General features: G+C 48.0%; 8 protein-coding genes across 8 annotated transcripts; 6 read left to right on the top strand and 2 right to left on the bottom strand.

Moving 5' to 3' along the window:
• Nucleotides 1-1,396: 1,396 nt before the first annotated feature.
• On the top strand, nucleotides 1,397-3,424 carry EV420DRAFT_1084151 (xylose isomerase-like protein). The gene is made up of 10 exons (XM_060465741.1): nucleotides 1,397-1,962; nucleotides 2,013-2,096; nucleotides 2,144-2,258; nucleotides 2,309-2,408; nucleotides 2,457-2,473; nucleotides 2,521-2,552; nucleotides 2,606-2,613; nucleotides 2,667-2,775; nucleotides 2,825-3,147; nucleotides 3,196-3,424. The coding sequence occupies exons 1-9, from the start codon at nucleotides 1,475-1,477 to the stop codon at nucleotides 3,105-3,107; spliced, it is 1,236 nt and encodes a 411-aa protein (XP_060324200.1). The 5' UTR covers nucleotides 1,397-1,474; the 3' UTR covers nucleotides 3,108-3,147; nucleotides 3,196-3,424.
• A 373-nt stretch (nucleotides 3,425-3,797) lies between these two features.
• On the top strand, nucleotides 3,798-5,681 carry EV420DRAFT_1579276 (uncharacterized protein). Its single transcript, XM_060474585.1, has 4 exons — nucleotides 3,798-4,313; nucleotides 4,364-4,542; nucleotides 4,594-5,357; nucleotides 5,415-5,681. Exons 1-3 carry the CDS (start codon nucleotides 4,128-4,130, stop codon nucleotides 5,333-5,335), a joined length of 1,107 nt encoding a protein of 368 aa, XP_060324199.1. The 5' UTR covers nucleotides 3,798-4,127; the 3' UTR covers nucleotides 5,336-5,357; nucleotides 5,415-5,681.
• Nucleotides 5,682-5,814: 133 nt separating this feature from the next.
• On the bottom strand, nucleotides 5,815-7,905 carry EV420DRAFT_1315428 (uncharacterized protein; the record flags this gene model as incomplete). The annotated part of the gene is made up of 3 exons (XM_060468657.1): nucleotides 6,818-7,905; nucleotides 6,603-6,757; nucleotides 5,815-6,546 (listed from the first exon to the last, which is right to left on the bottom strand). The coding sequence occupies exons 1-3, from the start codon at nucleotides 7,704-7,706 to the stop codon at nucleotides 5,815-5,817; spliced, it is 1,776 nt and encodes a 591-aa protein (XP_060324198.1). The 5' UTR covers nucleotides 7,707-7,905.
• A 1,742-nt stretch (nucleotides 7,906-9,647) lies between these two features.
• Nucleotides 9,648-10,057, top strand: EV420DRAFT_1217895 (uncharacterized protein; the record flags this gene model as incomplete). Its single annotated transcript, XM_060466429.1, has 2 exons — nucleotides 9,648-9,874; nucleotides 9,907-10,057. Coding segments are annotated over 2 exons (378 nt in total), but the record flags the coding sequence as incomplete, so codon positions are not given.
• A 1,170-nt stretch (nucleotides 10,058-11,227) lies between these two features.
• On the top strand, nucleotides 11,228-12,565 carry EV420DRAFT_1579269 (uncharacterized protein). The gene is made up of 4 exons (XM_060474584.1): nucleotides 11,228-11,467; nucleotides 11,523-11,617; nucleotides 11,643-12,057; nucleotides 12,107-12,565. Exons 1-4 carry the CDS (start codon nucleotides 11,344-11,346, stop codon nucleotides 12,124-12,126), a joined length of 654 nt encoding a protein of 217 aa, XP_060324196.1. The 5' UTR covers nucleotides 11,228-11,343; the 3' UTR covers nucleotides 12,127-12,565.
• Nucleotides 12,566-14,203: 1,638 nt separating this feature from the next.
• EV420DRAFT_1084066 (uncharacterized protein) lies at nucleotides 14,204-15,288 on the top strand. The gene is made up of 3 exons (XM_060465740.1): nucleotides 14,204-14,512; nucleotides 14,568-14,673; nucleotides 14,722-15,288. Exons 1-3 carry the CDS (start codon nucleotides 14,249-14,251, stop codon nucleotides 15,123-15,125), a joined length of 774 nt encoding a protein of 257 aa, XP_060324195.1. The 5' UTR covers nucleotides 14,204-14,248; the 3' UTR covers nucleotides 15,126-15,288.
• Nucleotides 15,289-16,035: 747 nt separating this feature from the next.
• EV420DRAFT_1649846 (uncharacterized protein) lies at nucleotides 16,036-17,201 on the top strand (the record flags this gene model as incomplete). The annotated part of the gene is made up of 4 exons (XM_060478368.1): nucleotides 16,036-16,101; nucleotides 16,143-16,520; nucleotides 16,570-16,699; nucleotides 16,768-17,201. The coding sequence occupies 4 exons, from the start codon at nucleotides 16,036-16,038 to the stop codon at nucleotides 17,199-17,201; spliced, it is 1,008 nt and encodes a 335-aa protein (XP_060324194.1).
• Nucleotides 17,202-18,387: 1,186 nt separating this feature from the next.
• EV420DRAFT_1579258 (uncharacterized protein) lies at nucleotides 18,388-20,080 on the bottom strand. Its single transcript, XM_060474583.1, has 4 exons — nucleotides 19,971-20,080; nucleotides 19,800-19,891; nucleotides 19,665-19,742; nucleotides 18,388-19,608 (listed from the first exon to the last, which is right to left on the bottom strand). Exons 1-4 carry the CDS (start codon nucleotides 19,998-20,000, stop codon nucleotides 18,804-18,806), a joined length of 1,005 nt encoding a protein of 334 aa, XP_060324193.1. The 5' UTR covers nucleotides 20,001-20,080; the 3' UTR covers nucleotides 18,388-18,803.
• Nucleotides 20,081-20,669: the final 589 nt, after the last annotated feature.

Here is a 20,669-nt window from a genome sequence, read left to right as displayed (position 1 = left end):
TAGTGGCTTGTTAAGGACGTACTTCACAGTCTTCGACAGGGATCTATCGTGAAACAGCTTTACGCAGGCGCTGTACCCACACATGTGGTGTGCAAGAGCTTGTCGCAAGTTACACCCTAGTGATGCTATATGCCACACCCCACGAATGCAGATCTTCGATCGTATTTGCGAGAAACCGTGGCAATAAGAAGCTCTTGTAGCGATTACGACGGATAAAGATGCTGTATGCGGAGTCAGAATGTTACCTCAACAGCGGTTCAGTGGGAATTTTTACCATAATTTGATGGCGCTGTAAGATGCGCCTCGGTGGCGGTAATCAATCATTCCAGGGAAAAGAAACAAAGGAGAAGGGTATGGGCGCTAATCATAATCAGGTACAGTCCAATGATCCATGTTTCTAGCCCCGCAACAGGGTGACCTGACCGTTTTCTGAGTTTGGTAAAAAGGTCCCAGTACCGACGATGTTCATTTCCGTAATTCTGATCCTTCAAGGTGGCCGCTGCGAGCCAAAATCATGGCACGCTGCATAGCTCTTGGAATACAGGTCATGTAAACCGTCGCCATGCCACCATGTGCGTGACGCAATGTTCTCCCTCGGCGCGAAAAGCAAGCGGAGAGGCGTAATCACATACTAGTATCAGGCGTTGGAGGTCTGTTGACACGCCATAATTAGCAACGAGATTTTTTACGACCGTGGTCTATGTCCGCGGGTCAGAGGGCGACCCTATGGCTGTGGTTGGTGCGCAAGGTATGTCCAGAGTGTTTTGTTGTACTCTTTTAGGAAACGATTATTTCAGGATTTAAATAAAACAAATGGGTATGTTTGGGGAATACCTTCGGAAAACCCAGTTAATAGACTTCATGATTGCCTCATGATCTATTGAGAGCGGAAATACCCCGGTAGGTGCACAACAGAAATCACGCCGCAATCGATTTCGGAGCTTAAATGAAGAGATGAAGTGCATGGTTGTGAAGAGCCAAACAATGAACTGAAATCAGACCTCAATCAGACATGACACAAAACGGAGGCACATACTTCCTCGACATAGATGAAACCCACCTCGTGTAACAACCCCAGTGCTGCGGGAGCAATGAGAACTGATTTCAATCTCCAGTAAGTCTGGATTGGCACAGGGATACGAAAGAACTTCCGTCGCAGCTAAATGGGGTAGGTTAGTGTAGGGATACCTTGAGGGCGCGCCCGGTTACCGAGGCCAAAGTGCCTGACCTGATCGATGGGTGCGCTACAGCTGAATAATAATTTCTGAAAGACACTGAGAATGTATTCTCGCATAAAGCAAAAGAAAGGAATAGGAACTTTTGCCAAAAAGAAGTAAGATAACGATAAAGGGAAGGATGGCTGGAAGGATCAAGCCGACTTCGGCAATTGCCGGACCGCCTTCGCTCCGCGCCATCGCGTAGGAATCCTTTTTCCATCTACGCATTCCTTGTATTCCTTTCGCCTCTCCTCTCCATGCTTTCTTTGTTACGGAGTAGGCAGCAGTCAAGAAATACCACCTCTCTGTTACAAGTAATGGCCCGTACGCGCATGTCGAGCTCTGTCTCGGAACAACGCCCACCTAAAAGGGCCCGAAAAACAAAGATCAACGATGAAAAACTGCAGGGTGCTGAGGTTAAAATTGGAAAAAGTCTTGCCTCGTCACACAGCCTTTGGCATGTTGGTGCCCACGTTTCTGTCGCTGGTGGCATTGAGAATGCAGTATTGAACGCGGCATCTATAGGGTGTGTTACAACAGCTATACCTCAAAAATTCTCATGCTATGTTTCACGTAGAGCTGATGCTTTCGCGTTATTCGTAAAATCACCCAGGAAGTGGGCATCTAATCCTTTCAAAGACTCAATGGTCGAAAACTTCAAGGCGCGTATGAGGGAATACCACTACGGACCTAGAGATGTTCTAACACATGGAAGCTATCTTATCAATCTCGGCAATCCAGACTTGTGGGTTCTTCCAGTTGCCAAATGTATTATTTGAAAACCGTGCCTTGTAGTCAAAAGAGAGAAAAGTCATATGAATGCCTTGTTGATGACCTAAACCGTTGCCAGCAGCTCAGTTTGGAGGTTTATAACTTTCAGTTAGTGATATAGTCCCTGGAATCCAATCTTGGTTAACAACATCTAGTCCAGGTTCGTCTGTGGGTGCAGCGACGACCGCGGAATCAATAGGTCTCATCGCGGAGTGCCTGAATCGGGCGCACAAAGCTACAACATCTGTAGTAACTGTACTTGAGAACATGGTAAAATAGTCGGGCAATTACTGTAGCATATCCCTAATGGTCTTTGATAGGCCGGTGGCGGCCATATCATCGGCTCTGATTTCTCTCATCTCGCAGATATCATAGCAGCAGTAGAAGATAAATCCCGCATTGGAGTTTGCTTGGATACATGTATGCCTCACATTGCGTATCGGTTGTCGACGTTAACACCCTGTCTAGGTCATATGTTTGCAGCCGTGAGTTATGAACCATATTGCAAGGCTCCTCTCTCAAACGGCAACAGGGCTACGACATCCGAACCAAACAAGGATGGGAGTGAGTTTCATTCCTCTCGTACTTGACTTCCATTGAGCTTGATATGAGAATAGCGACACGAGTACGACCACGTCTCCTCCTTTATCCTGCCGTTAACTGACACCTTCACACCAGTAACAAAGTTTGATCAACAAGTTGGCTTGTCATACTTGCGCGGAATGCACCTGAACGACTCCAAGACAGATTTCGCGTCAAATCGTGATCGCCACGAGAACATCGGCATGTTCGTTTTATCATCTCCGTTTACATTCCCCGAAACTCACCCTCCGTAGGGGCCGTATAGGATTGGAGCCGTTCCACTACATCCTAACTGATCCTAGAGTTCAAGGTATACCTCTTATTCTGGAGACTTCTGAACCAGAGGCATGGGCCACGGAGATTGAGGTGCTGAATGAGCTCTCCACCTGTACCAAACTCGATGATAAGAAGAAAAAGGCGCTCCTCTGTCGCATTCGAAAGAGCCTGGAAAGAGCTGGTCCTCCTTACAAGGCAGGTTCAAGACGAAGCCAGCGCGCAAAGAAAACCGATGACGATGATAAGGAATGCGATCGCTAAGTTTTGGACCTGAAGATAGCAGTGACTTGTTTACAGTAAGGTGAGATCCTTAGCTGCCCTTGATGTAGCGTCACTTATGTAGCTTTAGGGAGAGGCAATGAGGCGTGATGCTGGCCGCTGTATATTTAACGTTGTGATATTCAGGCTATTTTTACTTTTGGACAGCTCAGTGTCTTATCACATATATGACCGCTTCTTCGTTTTCGCTGAATATGTCCCCCCCCCAATCCACCGGCACATAATTCACAAGCCCTCATTGAAAGCGGTAAAAGAGAACGAACTTGGCTCTTTTATGCGTTTCGTGCAGCATTTGTAGCATATCTTTATGTTCATATTGAGCAATGACTGAAATCTCCGAAGGGTACTTCGCCAGCCTTCTTTTCGTTTTTCCTGTATACCCTTATCCACTCGTGAACCGTCCCGACAGATACAATTAACGCAGCAATACAACCAACGCCTTGCATGTATGACTCGCAAGCGAGTTAATTATATGTTTTCTCTGTACCACAAATCCGCCGAACTCATGCATTCTGAAAGTGTCACTGGCTAACAGTTAAGTTAGGTGAGCGACTTTCGATTATAACCAACATCCCGCTGGGAGCGTAGGCGAGAGGGGACGAAGGCGGATTCGGACCGGTGCACGTGATTGCTTAGGGCAGGTAGACATAGCTTTTCCCGGCTAGTCTTTCCCTATGGTCGGAGGAGATGGTGCTTTCATTTCTCAGGAGTCAACAGTGATAACTCCCAATGGGTTCCGTGTTTCTGGTACCTTTCGAGGTCTTTGTTGCATAACGTACCAGACAGCTATTAGTTTGGTGAGCTGCAGTAGTCAATTTTGTTGGGTTTCGTTTATACATTTTCAGCGAATTAAACTATGTCAAACGACTTGGTCTCTGCTCGTCCTTAGACGCCGATTTTCACACTCCCCCACTGCCGGTGAATCGGATACAATGCCGGATATCCTTGTAGATCAAAGTTAATTGGGCATGGGACCACTGGGCGTCTATTGAATCGCCTATCATGTCTACCATCACCTCAACGCCGAACCATCCCACCATGTCAACCTGCTCTGCTATATTACAGAAGGATTCACCGACCGAGCAGCAAGGAAACGAGGCCGGGGAAGAATACATGCATCCGATCACAGTCGCCATCGAGCAATCTGGGTTCACAGAACTAAGATATCTGAATAGTCTCAGAACCCTGGTGCTGTACAATATTCCCTTTCGCTTGTTCATGATATTAACTAGATTTAGGGCCAAGAAAGTGCAGTTATGGAACGTCACTATGAAAGACAACAACACACTGCTGACGGCGCCGACCACACTATGACTCGCTCGTGGTTTTTGCGGATGAAACAGATCATGCAGGAGATCGACCGATTTTGTCCTGTATGTGGCATTATGAGCGGGGATTTCCGATTTTTGGATCTAGGGTACGCCAGACCTTCACAGTTACGACTTTCCTCCCCATCTTTGATCCACAGTTGCTGCCCCGGCGGGTTTTCGTCGTACATTCTTGATAAGAACACCCAAGCCAGTGGCTTCGGTATTTCCTTATCTCCTCAAGAAGGCGGTCATCCTTTTCTGATGGATGAAAGTCTCCTGAATCGCTACTCCATCGTATTCGCAAACATAGCTAGGTTCGAATTAGGCCCCAGCTCCGACCCTGAACTTCTTCCCACCCCTGCCAGGACCTTCGACCTCGTCGTTATGGACGCCAGCCACCTTCGCAATCAACCGCAGAGGGCGGCTCATAAGGTCTATATATCTGAGCTGATCCTAGGACTCAGAGCCGTAAAAATGGGAGGATCGATTGTTCTTAAACTTCACCGTCCAGAATCAGATTACTCAGCGCGTCTTCTTTACCTCCTCGATAAGGTGTCTTGGAGAATCAAGACGTTCAAACCAATGTCCATTCACAAGGATCGTGGTTCGTTCTACGTTATCGTCCGCGGTGTTGGTTTGGATGTGCACCACCGGCCCTCATTCGAACGGCAGGCTCTGTTGTCTCGCGCGGTGGAATCGTTCCAGATGCTTTGGGTCGATTTGGGCGAGGAGGGGAGAGAAAGGGATTTAGTTCCGGAGGATTTGAATTTTATCATCACCGTAGACGATCTCGTGAAAGAGTATACAGATCGTTTGGGATGGCTCGGTCGTAAAGTCTGGGAGATCCAGGCAAGAGCACTTGTGGCGTTATTCAGGAGGGAAGGGATTGCAGTCGATTAGTCCTATGATCTATCAGCGATAGGTAGGTTTTACATTCCCAAGCGTTTTAAGTGTGATTAATGTGGTCATACCTTCGCAGCATGATTCTCGTTTTTCCGTTATAATCGTACACTTCACGGGTGTAAGCAATTGTACAGGGCACCTCGTTTCATCTCCGCTGAGACGAGCAGCACACAAGGACTAGCAGTGTAACGGGCTTACTCCAAAACCTATCATCCTCTAGTATCCAATCATCAATTCCCATTCTCTTTCCTTCATTCACTATGTACTAGTATATCACTCTTATGCGTAGCGACATTGTAGGAGATTATACGTACCATGAAATGCCATTTCTTCCTTTCCGTTGTTTTCAATTCTATACTGTGAGTTGCATTGATGAGAAAGAGAAAGAAGAGGCAGGTACATCGAACTACGCGAAAAGCACTACTCAATTTCATCCTTCATTACAAATGTCGTAGCGGAAGTGTAATCAACACATGCTAATGAATACACTGCATGTCGAAACCATCCCCAGTCCGTTCTTCCAAATCTAGCGGGCATTCTTCTTGTGTCTTTTTCTTATCATCCGTTACTTCGAAGTAGATGCGGTGAGTCGTACCGCAGATACCCTTCACCCTCTTCGTGTCAAGACGTTCCGTCGTTGCCTTGCGCTTTCGGGAGCTTCCCCGCCACTCATCATCGCTATAGCATTCATTCTTGCACCAATCAAACCCCTTTGCAGGAACCTTCATACCCTCGGCATGTCTGCGCAATGTTTTGCAAAGCCACGTGGGGTTGTTCAACTTCTCCATTCTTGAGAGACGCATTCCCTTCTTGCTGCGCGCGGCCCTCTGGGGAGCCGATGATGCCAGATACTCGTAGTCATCTTCGTCTTCTGCACTAAGTTCTGGCTCATACCGGACAGCGAAGACATCGACCAATTCTCGTATCAACTGACCGAGATCGTAGACGTCGAAGACAGGCAGCACCTTATGAGGGCCCGTCAATACACCGTACTTGCCTTCACCACCTGTCTCCCCGCGAGCTTCGATTACGGAGTCCTCAAACCATAACTTCAAGTTGTGGTGTAACTTCGTCGGTAGAAATGAATTGCGGGTATGTCGGAGAGTTACGTAGAGGAGAACCCATACGGATGATTCTCTGTCATCTACCAGCGTGTGAACGGTCCCATAGGAAGCCAAAAGGTGCGCAGACATGAACTGCCAGGTACCCTAGAAGATGGGAGAATAAGGAAAGAAGGTTGTGACAGGTTGCGTAGAAAACCTACGGTTCGGCATATGCGTTTGTCGTCACCTCTGTTGTTGAGAATAACACAGTGATCCCAGTCAATGAGGAACCCTCGGTGATCTGGGGTGATCATAATGTTTCCGACGCTGATATCTCGGTGCAGAATGCATGCCCTGTCGAACGCCGCCTGGTGAGCTATGCGCAACAATAGAACGGTTAGATCGGAGGAAATGGACAGGAAAGGATGTAACGCACCTTCCATGGCATCCGCTATACAGGTCACCAAGCCTTTAACAGAGCAGAAAGTCGTGAGATCTCTTCCGACGGTTTTCAAGAAGATTCGGTGGGCCTGCAAGGTCGGGAGCAAGTAGACCTCGTCGTCGGGGAATCTGTGCGACAACGACCCTCCTACATGTTCCTGTGTGATCGTGATCATGTCAGGGATGTCTCCCCCGGCCTCCATCTCGGCTACGTATGGCACTTTGTGCTGGGCAAGAAGACCATAGATATCCGATTCTTTCGCAGTCCGAGCCGAGTCTTCACGCCAATAATCTTTCATGAATAATATCCCCCCACGACGCTTCGCAGGATCATGCAGATCAGGACTATCCAGATCAATAGCCAGAGAACGACGTGTCGAGCGCCCAAATGGAGAGAATGCGCCGTCATCGAACTTGGGAGCACACACCACGAATCGACGAGCCTGACCGTTGAGGGTCATGTTTATGCGGAAAAGCTTCTGATCCTCGATATTGATCTCTCTCTTCGCCTTAGGTCCCGATTCACCATGCCACATATCCGTATCGTACAGGCCGAATTTGGTTCGAGCAATTATGGCATCGGGGTCGTTATCAACAATGGGAGAGACCGTGGGGTCTTTCCCTCGCTGGCTAGGTGTTAACTGCCCGAAACGTTTGTAATATTCGAAGATCATGTTCGGGTCCTCGGTGTAGTCGAACCGCTTGCTGACGATGGCCCCGGATCGGTCCCAGCGTATGAATCGGGCGAAGCGGCCACAGATGAGAATCGTGAAGAGGTGAGAGCGGTATTGGAGCATCATCGTGATGCCGGCATAGCAGGATATCTGTCCGCGTGTCTCGCATCCCTTGACGGAGTTGTTCTCGAAGGGAAAAGCCGGTCGCATAGATGAAGTCGATTGCGTGAGCTCTGGTACCTCCTCACCGGCGCGAGGATCTTCGTCAGTTTCTTCTTCTTCCTCCGATTCTTCGTCTTCATCGTCATCCTCCTCCTCCTCCCCTTCCTCCCCTTCCTTATCCGTTTCCTTGGCGGGGGGTTCGTCGTCTTCCAAGTCAACGAAGGCGTCGTAATTATCGTAGGACTTCAACTCTGTCTGCGTCTCCATAAGCGAGTGATCGGTGATCCGGCCTTCAGGCATGTTGTCCGCGCCGTACACTCCGATATCGACTGCAAGATTTCCACAGTTTGTGTCTGGGTCGCGGAACTCTCCAAGCTTCGGGCGTATCGACAAGTAAGCCGGCTTCTTGGCATTAAGCGATATGGGCCAGTTATTGAGAGCCTTGATCTAAGCAGGAGTAGTCAGTAGATGAAATACTGGAAACCGTAGACCGACGGACATATTTCTTGTACATGTAAGGCTCACGAAGGCCTGCCATGGAAATAAGCATATTCTTCCTGTACCTGCTCGGTTGCTTGCGCCTGTAGTCGTCCGGAGTAGCATCGTTCCAGGGCATGTATTGCTCCAGAAAAGCTTGCGCTGAAGGACCAGAAATAAAATGACCGCCTGCTTCGGCAGCGATATCCCTGTGTCTTTGTCGAATTTCCGGTGTGTCAACAGAGAATTTACTATGCCCTTGGGCCTTTTTGACGACGGGAGTGTGGTCCATGCCGTACTCAGGGAGCCAAGGACGGTTCGGAGGAGTAACGCGACCGGTGTCGGTGGTGGTGGAGTCAGCTGGTGACTGAGGTGGGGGATCGTTGGTAGCGTCTGCCATGGGGGAAAAGTTTGTGAGTGATGAGAAACCGTCGCAGTATATAAAGGAAATGAGAACAGGGAGAATCGCCGCAAAAACAGAGCGAACAACGATAATCCATTGTCATAAAAGAGAATTACCTAGATAGCACTGTAGTTTGTCCTTTGTCGCGTTCTCTTGCTTTCTTCAACGGATAGTTCGGCACAATGAGTGGCGTAGTGGATCGTGGTAACAGTTCAAGTTCAAGTTGGCGATTCAAAGTCCGACCACGTGTTCGCGTTGTCCTATCACGTGCTGACGCGCCGACAAACTGAATTTGGAATAACTACGACCCATTGTTCCAACTTCATGTTTGCTGCCAAGAAATATGCAGATCTGGACCTGATATGAATATAAGGTCTCATAACCAGGTTGATTCCATTCAAAATCAATTGCAAATCGTGCCGCTGCTGCAAGTTTAATCAAGGTTGAAGGCTGGCTGGATGGCTATCAGCATACAAAGTACTTAGATTCAATTTCATTTTTTTCCGGTTTCTATACTATCACTCATTGTAACAAAGTAAGTAGCAGCGGATACAATTTTTTTCAAGCTTCCATTGTAAGGAACCAACACCCTGAGATTGTTCCGGGAGATTATTTCGGCATTATCACACTGCCCTATCAGGTTATCGGAAATAGAACAAGGGTCCTTCCTATTCTCGATGTACAGCGGGCGCTCTGGTTTAGGTAGGAGCTCATGTACATCGATTATTTTAATGTGAAGGAAACTTTGAGGAAACTGGTTGAGGATGATCTGTCGAGCTGGAGAGGTTTCCTCACACACCTTTCTGTCTGCCGGAGGTAGGGAGGTAGTATTACATTGCACGGTCCACCGGGGGATGCCGGACGTACATATTATACTGTACACCAACACGTTAGTACAACAACGATGTACTTAATTATATACTGACACCGAAAATCGGACTCTGGTAGGAAGAGTTCTGTTTTCGACTTGTCAGAAATTGTATATAGAAAACTTTTAGTGCTATTGCACATTTTCTTCACGCAGAAGCTTGTAGCCTGGAGGAGGGCGTAGCCTTGAGATAAAATCGTCATTCCGGAACATTTCATTCTTCCTCTGAGGCAATATGACGCGTAACTACCTTGAAGTGACGACGCCAAAACACCGAGACGCGCTTGTCTCTATTGTACTGTCGACGCATAAATTAGCGGTGGAGTGCCTAAGATGGACTACACCCACTACCGAGCATGAAAATAGACGGTGTCGCATGTGTATGGCTAACGTCGAGACCCACGAGTATGTATTATTTCGTTGCATCGGGGATAAAAACAATGACAACGAACTGGGGAGAAGGCAGTGGTAGTGAGAAAAATGCAAGACTTACGCAAGAGCGTCTGGAGTGATCTCGCTCGCATGGCTCCACTCTCCGCACCCCGCGAGGATACAGTACTATTGAAATCTTTGCAGGCTCATCGTCCGTCTATCGAGGTAAACGTGAAATATTGCTACCGAGTGCTGAAAATTTTGTACAAGCTACCAATGTATCGACCTTTAGGAGGGACTGCAGATAGCAGTCCTGGATGCCTTCAACTGGACCCTAGGTTCTACCCAGCAACTTAAAGTTGACCGTGAGCTCAGCCTTGGGTTCGGTTGGGGGTATGAGTGGATAATTAAGTACGTGATTGTGATATTAAAGTGTTAGTGTACTAATCATGTATTATCTACGGCAGGCATTCCCAGCTGGACAGTGCCGTGTAATACTACCTACCCACCTGCGCGCGTGAATGTTGGTCTTACTACTGAAAATTAATACAACTTGAAACGAGGCGGCTCTGAATCGGCTCATATTCCTCTGAAGGTACTACAGAATAAGATTAAGGACCCAATTCGATAACAAAAAACCTCGCGTTGTAAGAATTGCTGCAAAGACTGAGAGCCAGGAGTGACGCGCGCAGGTTCCTCACGTAGATAAGGTAACCATCCTGGATCTTCATTTAAAGATAGACTAACAAAGGCATATTCTCGATTTCGTAACATCCATAACGGCGCAGTAATCCTGCATTTTGATCATTCCTCCTGGAGTAAATACATCGGCGATAACTGCATAGCATCGCGAGACTTTCAGCCGAACTCCACAGGGTATTTCCCCGAGCAAGTCCGGAATGATGGACTGGCTGAATTGCTGCGACTGAGGCATTGGATACGGTTGCTAAAATGAAATAGATTTTTCTGGAGGCTAAGTATATTGTCCCTTGTAATGACGCGCCTGCCGGTAATCAAATCGTCCTGGAGAGTTAACAGATATATGGGTATCGATACAAACGTTTCAGAGAGAGATTTAAAGGCTGAAATAAAAACTGACCTGCCGTGGGATTTACCGTAAGAAGTCGTTGCTCAGAACTGCGGGTTACCATTACTAGTTGGCATGTCCCTATGGTAAGAATGATAAGGATGTTCAGCATATTAAACAGCTATATAATAGTATATTCACCGCAAGAAAGCTAGAGATAACGAGCACATTAAAGGACTCAAGTGATAGATCGACGGTGTTTGAAGCCTGAATCTACTGTGCGTGCAGGACTGGCTACGGAAGAAAAACTGAGGGGAAGATCAATGAAAACGTCGGTCAACGTCGGTGTTCGGACCGACTTCCCGATGGGAAGAAAAAAGTCACAATCACGTGACTACGTGACAGTTCTGCCGGCCGAGCGGCACGCGGGTCACCTCGCTACCACCACAACGGTCAATTCATATAACGCATCCAGGGTGCTGATATCATCGCCATGCTCCTTGGCGAGGACGCTCTCATCTACCACTAGCACGACGAGATGTTGTTCGACAAATTATGGTCGCGTTCCCATCATCGTTCCGAGGTGCCAGCAACGACCACTCTATTCAAACGACTACGGCCACCTAGGGCGCGATGCATGAAGAAGGGAATCCTTGCTATCGGTGCATCACAAAAATTCCGCAGCGGATTGACAATTACTGACAGACATTATTCTAGGATTGTCCAGCCTCATCTACAGCAGCGGCTGTCCTACCTCCATCGAGTACTACCGGGGGGTCTGCATTATCCTGTGTCTCTTCCATGCCCACCAAGTCGACAAGCACGCCTACTCTCAAGTCGATTTTCGCCGACTTCCGCACCACGGTGGCGTACTTCATCAAGCTGACCGGAGCCATATACCTGAGGATGCGAGTGTGGTTCCCCATAGCAGGTATGGAGACTCCGGGCCAAGTGCATAAGCATCTAGGCGTGCTATTTGGGCTGCAAGGGGAGGCAAGGACGACAGCCCACCATGTCGTGCACCAAGCATGTGTCGAAGTTCATCATCTCGTCCGAGGCTTCGACCCGGACGTCGGGGTCGCGGAAGATCCACTGAGGTGGGGTGAGGCAGCGGCAAAGGTGGTGATACTGCTGGTTGATCTGATGGGTGAGACGGCTCTTACAGTGGTCCCGCCGACCCAGACACAGACGATGCTAAAATCAGATGGCGTATCGGATGACTATGCCTCAACGGAGCACTATGAGTTTGCTCGTGAGTATCTCGGTAGCTCCGTTGGTTCTGTGTACTAACCTTGCGCGAGTCTCGGACGAAAGCTTCTAGGTCGTTCTTCGACCTGGATCGAAATGATATGGGTCCGCCAAGGCCGAGTTAGGCCTTTTCTCTTTTTATCCTGACGCTTGACCGTACTTTGTGTAACGATTATGGGTAATATCGATGTCTATACCTTGTAGCACTATTACTTCCATTCTTACAATGATTCTCTTGTTCGAAGGCCCGAGGCCTCAGAATTCACGAGCTTCGCTCTGATGGCCGAACAGCAAAGGTTTATCGAGGTGCTGGGCTTCTTTCATTTCAGTGTTCTAACGATGAGTAAGATACGTAAAGCAGCCATATTAGTGGTATCCACTCTGACGCTGCACAAGCAACTTGGACTCTCCATCTCCTTCCGAGAGTACCCTATCGAGTACCCTTTACCGAAGGGATAAACAGCGTATTCAATCATACACTGAAGTCATCAAACAGCACCGACTAATGCGCCGATAAAGGGATTTTCAGCGTCTGCTCGAGTCGTATACCATCTGTTGAATCATCATTCTGTTCCCTCTGTAATACTGCTGGCCTTTTGTCAGCATTTGCTCATTGTTTTTTCTTTTCTTGATGAAGAACGAACACATGTTTTTCCCAGAAGTCTAACTAATGATCATCACCCTCGCAAGTTTGGGTTCCCAGTTGATCCCCCGGTGAGCTCATTAGGACATGTTAGAAGGTAGATATAATGGCATAGATAAACACTGGACAGTCTGAAGTAGCTGAGCTACTAGCATACCGTCATGAGCATTGAAGATCGACTCGGCGGAGAATCCTATTACAGTTCTTCCGACATGGATGGAAGACTGAGGTTCAAATTGTCGTGATTGAGGATATGAGCGACGGCGAAACTGTCGATTGAGAGAGAGAGTGATTGTCATGATATACAATTCAATCCGAACGAACAGACGGCGACTCAGATTCTTCTGAGATTCTGAACTTGGTTCAGTGGGATTGAAAGTGGGACCTGGGTAGATTTCGCGTCAGCACGTGATCAATGAAAGAAGGCACGTGTTCGGACTTTGAAATCGCGACCTTGAAGTTAACTAGGACCCGTGTTTATGCCCTCAGAGGTTAGGGCCAAATCCAACATTTTGTCCGAACTTTTCGCCTGCAGAAATATCAAAATCTGTCCGGATTCTTCCCCTAAGCTAGCCCTACCGACTGATTTGTCCGGATTTCTCCCCTAACCTTCCAAAATCCCGAAAATCGTAGAAAATCGTAAAAAAATCGCTAGCAATTGTTTTATACATATATACAAAAGTTTAATTAGCGAGCCCATCGAGTTCATCATCGGCATAGAGAGGTAGTATTTCGGGCATAGTAATACTAACAGGGCGAAGGATTGTAGTAAAATTCAAAAGGACAGTATTCTACAGTACTTATTCAAATTCAGCATCTTTTTTGTCATCATTCTTTGCCAGGAATATTGATTAAACTCAGTTGGGCGCTGATGGAAAATTTGCAATAGGACAAAGGAACAAGAAATGGCTTCGAACAAAGTAGGAACCTGTAGGAACAAAGTCTAACGGTTAATAATAGTCAGTAGTATAAGTGGACAATGGTTAGTTGGCACATGCCGGCTGTTGTGTCCGGACTATGGCCTAACCTTACTGTAGTTGTCGTCACTCGTCCGGATTGTTGATCTAACCTCTGGCCACCTAGCAGCCATTTTGCCCAGATTTGCCCTCAACCTCGAGTCCAAATACCACCGATTTTGTCCGGACTTTTGCCCTAACCTCGAGGGGTATAAACACGGGTCCTAGTTAACTGTTTCTTTATGCACCCTTTGTGCACCCTTCCGACTATTTTATATATCTTTCCGTTTCTTAGCACCCCACACTTCTCTCCTATTGCAGACCTTATATAATTAACCTTTACAGTCCCAGTGTTGGAAAACGGGGTATCGGTTCATTCCCAATGTCACATGCGCGGTAGCAAGCCAATAGTATTGCGCTTGGCTGAGCTCTGCAAACGCATGCTACTTTTATACTAAATGTACTTTTACTAGAACTTTCCACGCTTTTCCTCAGACTTCTTCCTTAATAAGCAGACTCGGCATGATGCCGGATTGCCAAATCCCAACACCCAGAAATCTCTATCGCTGCTGACTTTGACTGTATTACTTCTGGACATGAATCACACTAGGACTGCCCTCGAAGGGCGCAGCAAGTCCTCCATCGAGTCGCCTGAAATCCAACAACGGTACCTGGAGATCACTGCCGAAACGCGTGGTCATTTCATCTGTGGTCCTTCAGCAGAGGCATTTGTGAAGGAGCATATGCCTTGGAACGATACCACCCCAGAAAGCTTCAGACAAAAGGAGCCAGCCAAGTCCCAGCAGGATCGGCTGATTTCTATGGCAAATATTTCAGAGTGTGAGATGTACGAGAAATATGTATGTCCTTTTTATAAGTTAGTGTACTTTATTGGCTGACCACTTCCACGCGTAGACTACGGCTCTTGATAATTGGCCCTTACCCATGGATACAGCGAAACCAGAATACCTTTCGATGCGTCCCCAACTTGGGAATTTCCGTGACCCAGACGCAGACTGTGGTAATCTCGCAGTTGATATCGCTGTGTACGACGCTGACAATATGCCAGAGAGCCGGACCGCCGATCACTCGTTTATGGAGATGCAGACAGAATTGATGGTACATGATGATGACGATGCTTTCATTGACTTAGACGATGAAGAGGAGTTAGAGGATGAAGATCAGCAAATGGCAGGAACCGACAGTCCATTATCCCGTGGTACGGGTGACATCTCAGAGCCTATACAACCGCCAAAATCTGTGCCACCCAATTTTCCCTTCGAGAACGACACCCTCAAAGGGCGCGAGACACGCGGGCAGATCTCTTGCTACGCTGGCGCCACAATGATGTTCCAATACCGCTCTCACCTCTTTACGATCTTCATACACGGAAGATTTGCGCGTATCTTACGCTGGGATCGATCCAGTGCTATTGTTAGCAAGCGCTTCAATTACACCAAAGTTCCCGCCTAATTTTTCGACTTTTGCAAGCGTTTCGCTGGACCAGCCATCGTATAATCGGATTGGGCAAAGCGATTTGCAGAAAAGTCGGCAAACGCAACGACCCTTGGCTCGGTGGGCTCTTTGAAGACGTATTTCTTGATACGAGTAAAGTCGTCTGTTAAGGGTCGTCCATTATAGACAAAGGCGTGAGAAAGGAGACAGTATACCGGCCATGTGGAGTAGTCCTGGATGTACGAACTCCCTCGGGCTACGGGAAGAGTGAGCTTCGAACGGGCTGATATTGGCCAATTGTGCTTACTATCTCTTTGTGAAAGGGAGGTCAGTACGGGCCGACTCTAGATTGATATGTCATCACGAAATATACACGAGAAAGGATGTACATACTGTGCCAAGACCAGTCGACAAGCGCATCCAAGCAAAAAGAAGCGCATAGTAACTGCTACGTGGAAGGAAGAGACTTGGGTGGTATATATGAGGTAGAACGAGGGTCTGCCCGACCGAAACAGAGTAATATCGGGAGGAGCCATGGGATGTTTCGAACGTCGACGTGCTGGTGCCATGGATGAACAGTGCCATCCTAGTTGGTCACCCGGAGAAAGAAGCATGAGAGTTCCAAACGGAGTCTCATGACGGATTCGCGTGCTTGGCCGTCGTATGAAAGAGGTCCGCTTGAGAGAAGTAACACATGCACATGAATTCTTGTGAACTCAACGACCCACAGGATGGCTCTGGCCGTTGACTGTTACGTGGTCTTCAGGATAATGCTTGTCAATCCAATACCAGCTGAATGACTAAACGGACGCCGTCAATCTCGGGATATCAAAGAGATCACTAATACGCACCGAAATCTCCGTGAAGACTTTTCCCTAGAGACGGTAATATAAAGGCGAGAGATTACTCTTCTCTTTTCTCGACCACCATGACAGAACCGATTCACCTGGGAGTTATCGGTCTATCAACCAGAGGATGGGCATCTACTAATCTTGTACCTCCCCTTCTTGCCCGCCTCTCTCGTCGCGTTACAAGCTTCTTGCCGTATCCACCACAAACCCCACGTCTGCAGAGGCAAGTGCAGTGAAGTATTCCACGGCCGAAACCACTGTGAAGGGGTATCACGCTCCCGAGTCTATCGCTGCAGATCCCAACCTTGATTTGATCGCCGTGTCAGTGAACACACCTAATCATGTAGAGAATGCCACAAAGGCCATTGAGTCTGGGAAGGATCTCTTCATCGAGTGGCCGGCTGGGAGGGGATTGAAGGAGACGAAACTCCTCGCTGACCTAGCAAAGGAGAAGGGAATCCGGACGATCGTTGGACTTCAAGCCAGACAGAGCCCATTGTTTCGCACGGTAAAGAGACTAGTCGAGGCGGGGGAAATCGGGAATGTTTTGTCTACGAGCATGGTGCGTGAACTTTTGTAATCTCGCATAATGTCCTTCTCATTGATGGTAGACATCGCGAATATCCGGTCCGTATGCGCCGTGGGGACCGACAGTGTTTAAAGGACACGAATACGTGTTGAAGAAGGATAATGGTGCAACACTTCTTGATATCCCCGAGGCCATTTTTTCGAGGCATTCACGTGTATTCTTGGACCGATTGATACCGTATCCGCGACCGCAGTTGCTCAGCACGCCTTATGCCAAGTAGTCAATCTCGATGGCGCGCCCACCGGCGATGTTGTCCCTGCTGATGGTCCGTCGCAGGTAGCTGTATCGGGGACGCTAAAGAGCGGTGCGGTAATGAGCTTGCACTGGCGTGCAGGCTTCCAGACGCCTGCCGATGTGAAAGCTGCGACTCCGCTTGTATGGGTTATCGACGGGACGAAAGGAAGTATCAGGATTGAGAGTGACAATCCTTTGGGAGCTTATGTGGGGGTGTACGAACCGACGCAGCTTTGGGTGAATGGTGATGAGGTGAAAGTTGAGGATGATGGTAAGACGAATGAGGGTAGGGCCTGGGAAGAATACTTGAAGGGCGAAGGCGTGGGAGACTATGCCGACTTGCAGCATGCGGTTCAGATCAAGAGCGTCATCGACGCCATTTGGAGAAGTGCTGAGGGAGGCGTTAGGGTGAGTCTGTAAGTGTTGGAAGGACATACAGCGCACCGATGTACAATACATGCAGACGAAGTCAAGCTAGTCAAGTTCCGTGCTTTTTGTTCATCTATGCTGGCGATGGATACCGTTTAGGTACAGCTTTGGTACAAGGCAAGGATATACACACCTTAGAAACTGTCGTCTTCATTCTCAAGTTTTCTGGACGATTTTCTCACCAGTTTGGAGGGATATCGAATAGTTTCGATGTAGATATCACATACAGGAGCAGAACGCTTCCATGGTATTTCCAGAAAATCATGAAAAGGCCATGAACATCGAGGAGAGCAGGTCCTGGAAACTAACACATCGTAGCATATTATGGTGATGGAGATGAGGATAAAAAAGTCGGGTAAACGAATGCAAGAGATATATTTGGACAACGACAGTCAAGGAAGGAAGAAGAGATAGCGAGTCCCAAAAAGGCAGGTCAGGAACTCGGACTGGTGTACCGTACTCGCCCTCTTACCCTCATCCTCACTGAGAGTGAAAATCCAGTGGCGATATACATCCAAGTCAGTGAAATTACTAGCATGTCACTATCGAAATAGCTCGACACCAACAGCAACGACAACATATTCTGACATATCCAGCTTCGCAGTATTCTTGGACCAGGCTTAACCTCAGCAACTGGACTCTGGCGATACTCTGACCTGCGTAGTGGAGTCGCGAATCCCGTCTCTTTACAAGGAATTTATTCCGTGACCATTGGTTCAACTACACATCATAGAACATCATATGTTCGATGGTTAATTGAGTGGGCTGAGGTATATTGTATTAGAATTGGAAGATGAAGGCAATACCATCCGTGCAAGGTCCCTAGCATGTCAGTGATTATTCTATCTCATTCGTGCTATTTTTTTTTATCTGTGTTTAGTTCACTGTTATCTTGAAATATGCGTCTCCAGCTGCCGAAGGACCCAGATGACCTTCAGATTCTAACCGCACCTGATCCCACGAATTCCCTCACACGGTTCGTCAATTCCAGACAGAAATTCCTATGCACCACCTAGCAGGCGTTACCCCGCTCATAAGGGAACTCGCTTTCCTCGACAGGTTGAAGTAAACGTGCTTCATCTGCTCTCCGTAACCCGTTGGCTTTGTGATACCTTGCGCAAGCATGTCAGGACGAGGTATGGTTAATAAAGATATTGTTTTGAGATGAAGAAGTCCGAAGACTGAGACGCGTGCTCGTACTGTACAATTGGATACATCGAAGGCTTCGTTCTGCCTTACGGCGTTCTAAGGTCGCTCAGATGTTATCTGCGTATCATCGTTAGAACTAGATGGGTATCCTCCGCGGCTACCTCTCTGTCGCTGCAGAGTTACTCCTGAACCGTCGTTCTAGTATACCGGTCTATTCTTATTTGTGGACAGCTAGTGGCGCTTCGTTGAGCGAAAGATATATCTTTTCAATATTCTATGGACAATGTAGAAATGTTGTTTTAAGTAACAATAAAAAATTGGGATTAATGCGAAGGGTATGATTTAGATGAATAAAAAAACAATAAGGGAGATGAAACAGAGAATGTCCGTGTCGTACAAGGGAGGTTAGACAAAGGAGAAAGAGTTCAGGCTCTGCTTCGAGCTTTAAAACATCAAGTCGAATGCGGACGGCGATGGCGATGACGATTGCTCCGCTTGGAAGAACGGTGGTGTGGAGAGTTGCTCATACGGAAAGAAGGAGAAATCCTCCATCGACGAATCGAACGACAGGGCAGGTGATAACCGTTCATTTTTGGGGGATGTCGATGAGAAGGGAGAGTCAGGGGAAAAATGGGTCTCGGTGACATCAAAGTTCAACGGGCTCGAGCTTGTGGACATCGAGTTGTCCCACGAGAAGCTAGATATCAAGGATTGATCGAAATCAAAGCCGAAGGGGGGTGAAAGCCGCTCATCGGTAGCGGAGGATGTCGACGACACCGGCGAGCCGAAATCCGACCATGTAGGTGATGCAACAGAGAAGGTGGTGTCGAGGAAGAACGGATCCGTGAAGCCGCCGCCGTTCGTATTCATGAACAACGAATCGTGTGTAGCTGACGTCGAGGTGACCATTTCGGGAGAAGGCGAGTGGTTTGCATGCGAAGAGGAGATCGTGAAGGAACTCAAAATGCCATCTACGTCAGATTGCGATAATGTCGAAGATGGCACGAGGTCCTCAGAGGACCAAGATTCGACGTTCGATTGAGGGAATGTCATGGATGTGGTGACCTCTTCGAGTGGCATTCCAGCGTCGACAGCGGGGAGGAGCTGTTTGGGGGGAAGTGGCTGTTGCATGAATTCGGGAGGAGCGTTCAGCTTCTCGCACTTTTTTTTGTGACGATAGAGGCACGCAGGACTGGACGCAGCGTAAGTGCAGTCTGGGGCAGGGCATGTGAAGGGCTTCTCTCCGGTACTGAAGGAAGAAGAGAGTGAGAAGGCGAAAGGGAGTGGAAAATGAAGAGGGCTTACTGTTGCGCACGGATATGATCTTTCATGCCGCCTTTTTGCCAGGCGCGATAGGGACAGACAGGGCATCTCAACTTGAGGCTGAGGAATGCGAAGATAAGTAAAGGTATGTTGGAGAGAGAGAGAGAGGAGGCGTACTTTTCAGCGTTTGGGCGGTGGATCTTGGAGTGGCGGCTAAGGCCAGTCGCGTCGGCGTATTCTTTGAAGCAAACTTTGCATTGGACTCTCTTCTGCGTAAGGGGGGATTACATCAGCGTTGGGACAATTGGGCTGCCACTTGGGCCCGATATAGAAGGAAGAGGTACTCACGTTCGATTTATTTGAGGAGACGCGAGGCATCTTGGTCGAGGATGGGTAATGCAAGGACGGGACAAGGGACTAGTAGGCTGTGAAGGGGAAGGGAGGCAGCGAAGGATGAGGGAAAACATGCTGGGATGCCCCGCCTTATAACGGTTTTCGAGGGATGGTGAATTGGTTGTCGGGATATTGACTTTTATGGACAGACTTACTCGTTGGGCATATGTGGAGGACAATGGTTGACAGGATGTCGCTTTTATGGCTATTGGTCGTAGTCAATTGAGTACCAATTGGCAAGAATAGCCGTTTTGAGTAATTACGGGGCGGTGCTTTGACCACCCGGGTGGTAGGGAGTGGCACCCGAAGGGAGGTGGCGACGAGAGAACATAGCGCCCGATTGAAATAATTCCGAATTTGTTTTTGGAGGAAAATATCAAGTCGTCGAGATGAAGGAGTATATCTATTGATATATTTTGGTTCGAAGTAGTGCAGTAGGGCGACGATAATTGTCAGCAGAGATCGCGTCTGAAGAACAAAAGAAAGCTCTCGGCCCGGACAAAAGGTTCTTAGCTCTCTGTTCCTTGCAACTTGTTCGCTTCGATCATCAGGGGTTGAGAGATACAACCTCGAGAATGGCGAAGAAATAGCCGCAAAGAAGCCTGCAAGGTGCTGGATTCGTCATTTGGATGCTGAGAGACGAAGTGCAACCTT

Source organism: Desarmillaria tabescens, assembly GCF_030435595.1.
Source record: "Desarmillaria tabescens strain CCBAS 213 chromosome Unknown EV420scaffold_66, whole genome shotgun sequence".
Taxonomy (NCBI): Eukaryota; Fungi; Basidiomycota; class Agaricomycetes; order Agaricales; family Physalacriaceae; genus Desarmillaria; species Desarmillaria tabescens.
Note: the sequence above shows the minus strand (reverse complement) of the source record. Positions and strands in the feature narration are given on the sequence as shown.

Excerpts from the sequence above, each read along its gene's own strand:
- EV420DRAFT_1579258 (XM_060474583.1), bottom strand. The coding sequence starts at position 20,000 with ATGCCTCGCGTCTCCTCAAATAAATCGAAC. Across the intron at positions 19,743-19,799 it reads CACCGCCCAAACGCTGAAAA|CCTCAAGTTGAGATGCCCTG; the intron begins GTACGCCTCCTC and ends CGCATTCCTCAG. Across the intron at positions 19,609-19,664 it reads GATCATATCCGTGCGCAACA|TACCGGAGAGAAGCCCTTCA; the intron begins GTAAGCCCTCTT and ends TTCTTCCTTCAG.
- EV420DRAFT_1579269 (XM_060474584.1), top strand. The coding sequence starts at position 11,344 with ATGTTGTTCGACAAATTATGGTCGCGTTCCCATCATCGTTCCGAGGTG. Across the intron at positions 11,618-11,642 it reads GTCTCTTCCATGCCCACCAA|TCGATTTTCGCCGACTTCCG; the intron begins GTCGACAAGCAC and ends CCTACTCTCAAG. Across the intron at positions 12,058-12,106 it reads GGAGCACTATGAGTTTGCTC|TCTCGGACGAAAGCTTCTAG; the intron begins GTGAGTATCTCG and ends ACCTTGCGCGAG.
- EV420DRAFT_1084151 (XM_060465741.1), top strand. The coding sequence starts at position 1,475 with ATGCTTTCTTTGTTACGGAGTAGGCAGCAGTCAAGAAATACCACCTCT. Across the intron at positions 1,963-2,012 it reads AATCTCGGCAATCCAGACTT|TCAAAAGAGAGAAAAGTCAT; the intron begins GTGGGTTCTTCC and ends CGTGCCTTGTAG. Across the intron at positions 2,097-2,143 it reads TTGGAGGTTTATAACTTTCA|TCCAGGTTCGTCTGTGGGTG; the intron begins GTTAGTGATATA and ends AACAACATCTAG.
- EV420DRAFT_1579276 (XM_060474585.1), top strand. The coding sequence starts at position 4,128 with ATGTCTACCATCACCTCAACGCCGAACCATCCCACCATGTCAACCTGC. Across the intron at positions 4,314-4,363 it reads TGAATAGTCTCAGAACCCTG|GGCCAAGAAAGTGCAGTTAT; the intron begins GTGCTGTACAAT and ends AACTAGATTTAG. Across the intron at positions 4,543-4,593 it reads TTCCGATTTTTGGATCTAGG|TTGCTGCCCCGGCGGGTTTT; the intron begins GTACGCCAGACC and ends TTTGATCCACAG.
- EV420DRAFT_1084066 (XM_060465740.1), top strand. The coding sequence starts at position 14,249 with ATGAATCACACTAGGACTGCCCTCGAAGGGCGCAGCAAGTCCTCCATC. Across the intron at positions 14,513-14,567 it reads GTGAGATGTACGAGAAATAT|ACTACGGCTCTTGATAATTG; the intron begins GTATGTCCTTTT and ends TTCCACGCGTAG. Across the intron at positions 14,674-14,721 it reads TGACCCAGACGCAGACTGTG|AGAGCCGGACCGCCGATCAC; the intron begins GTAATCTCGCAG and ends ACAATATGCCAG.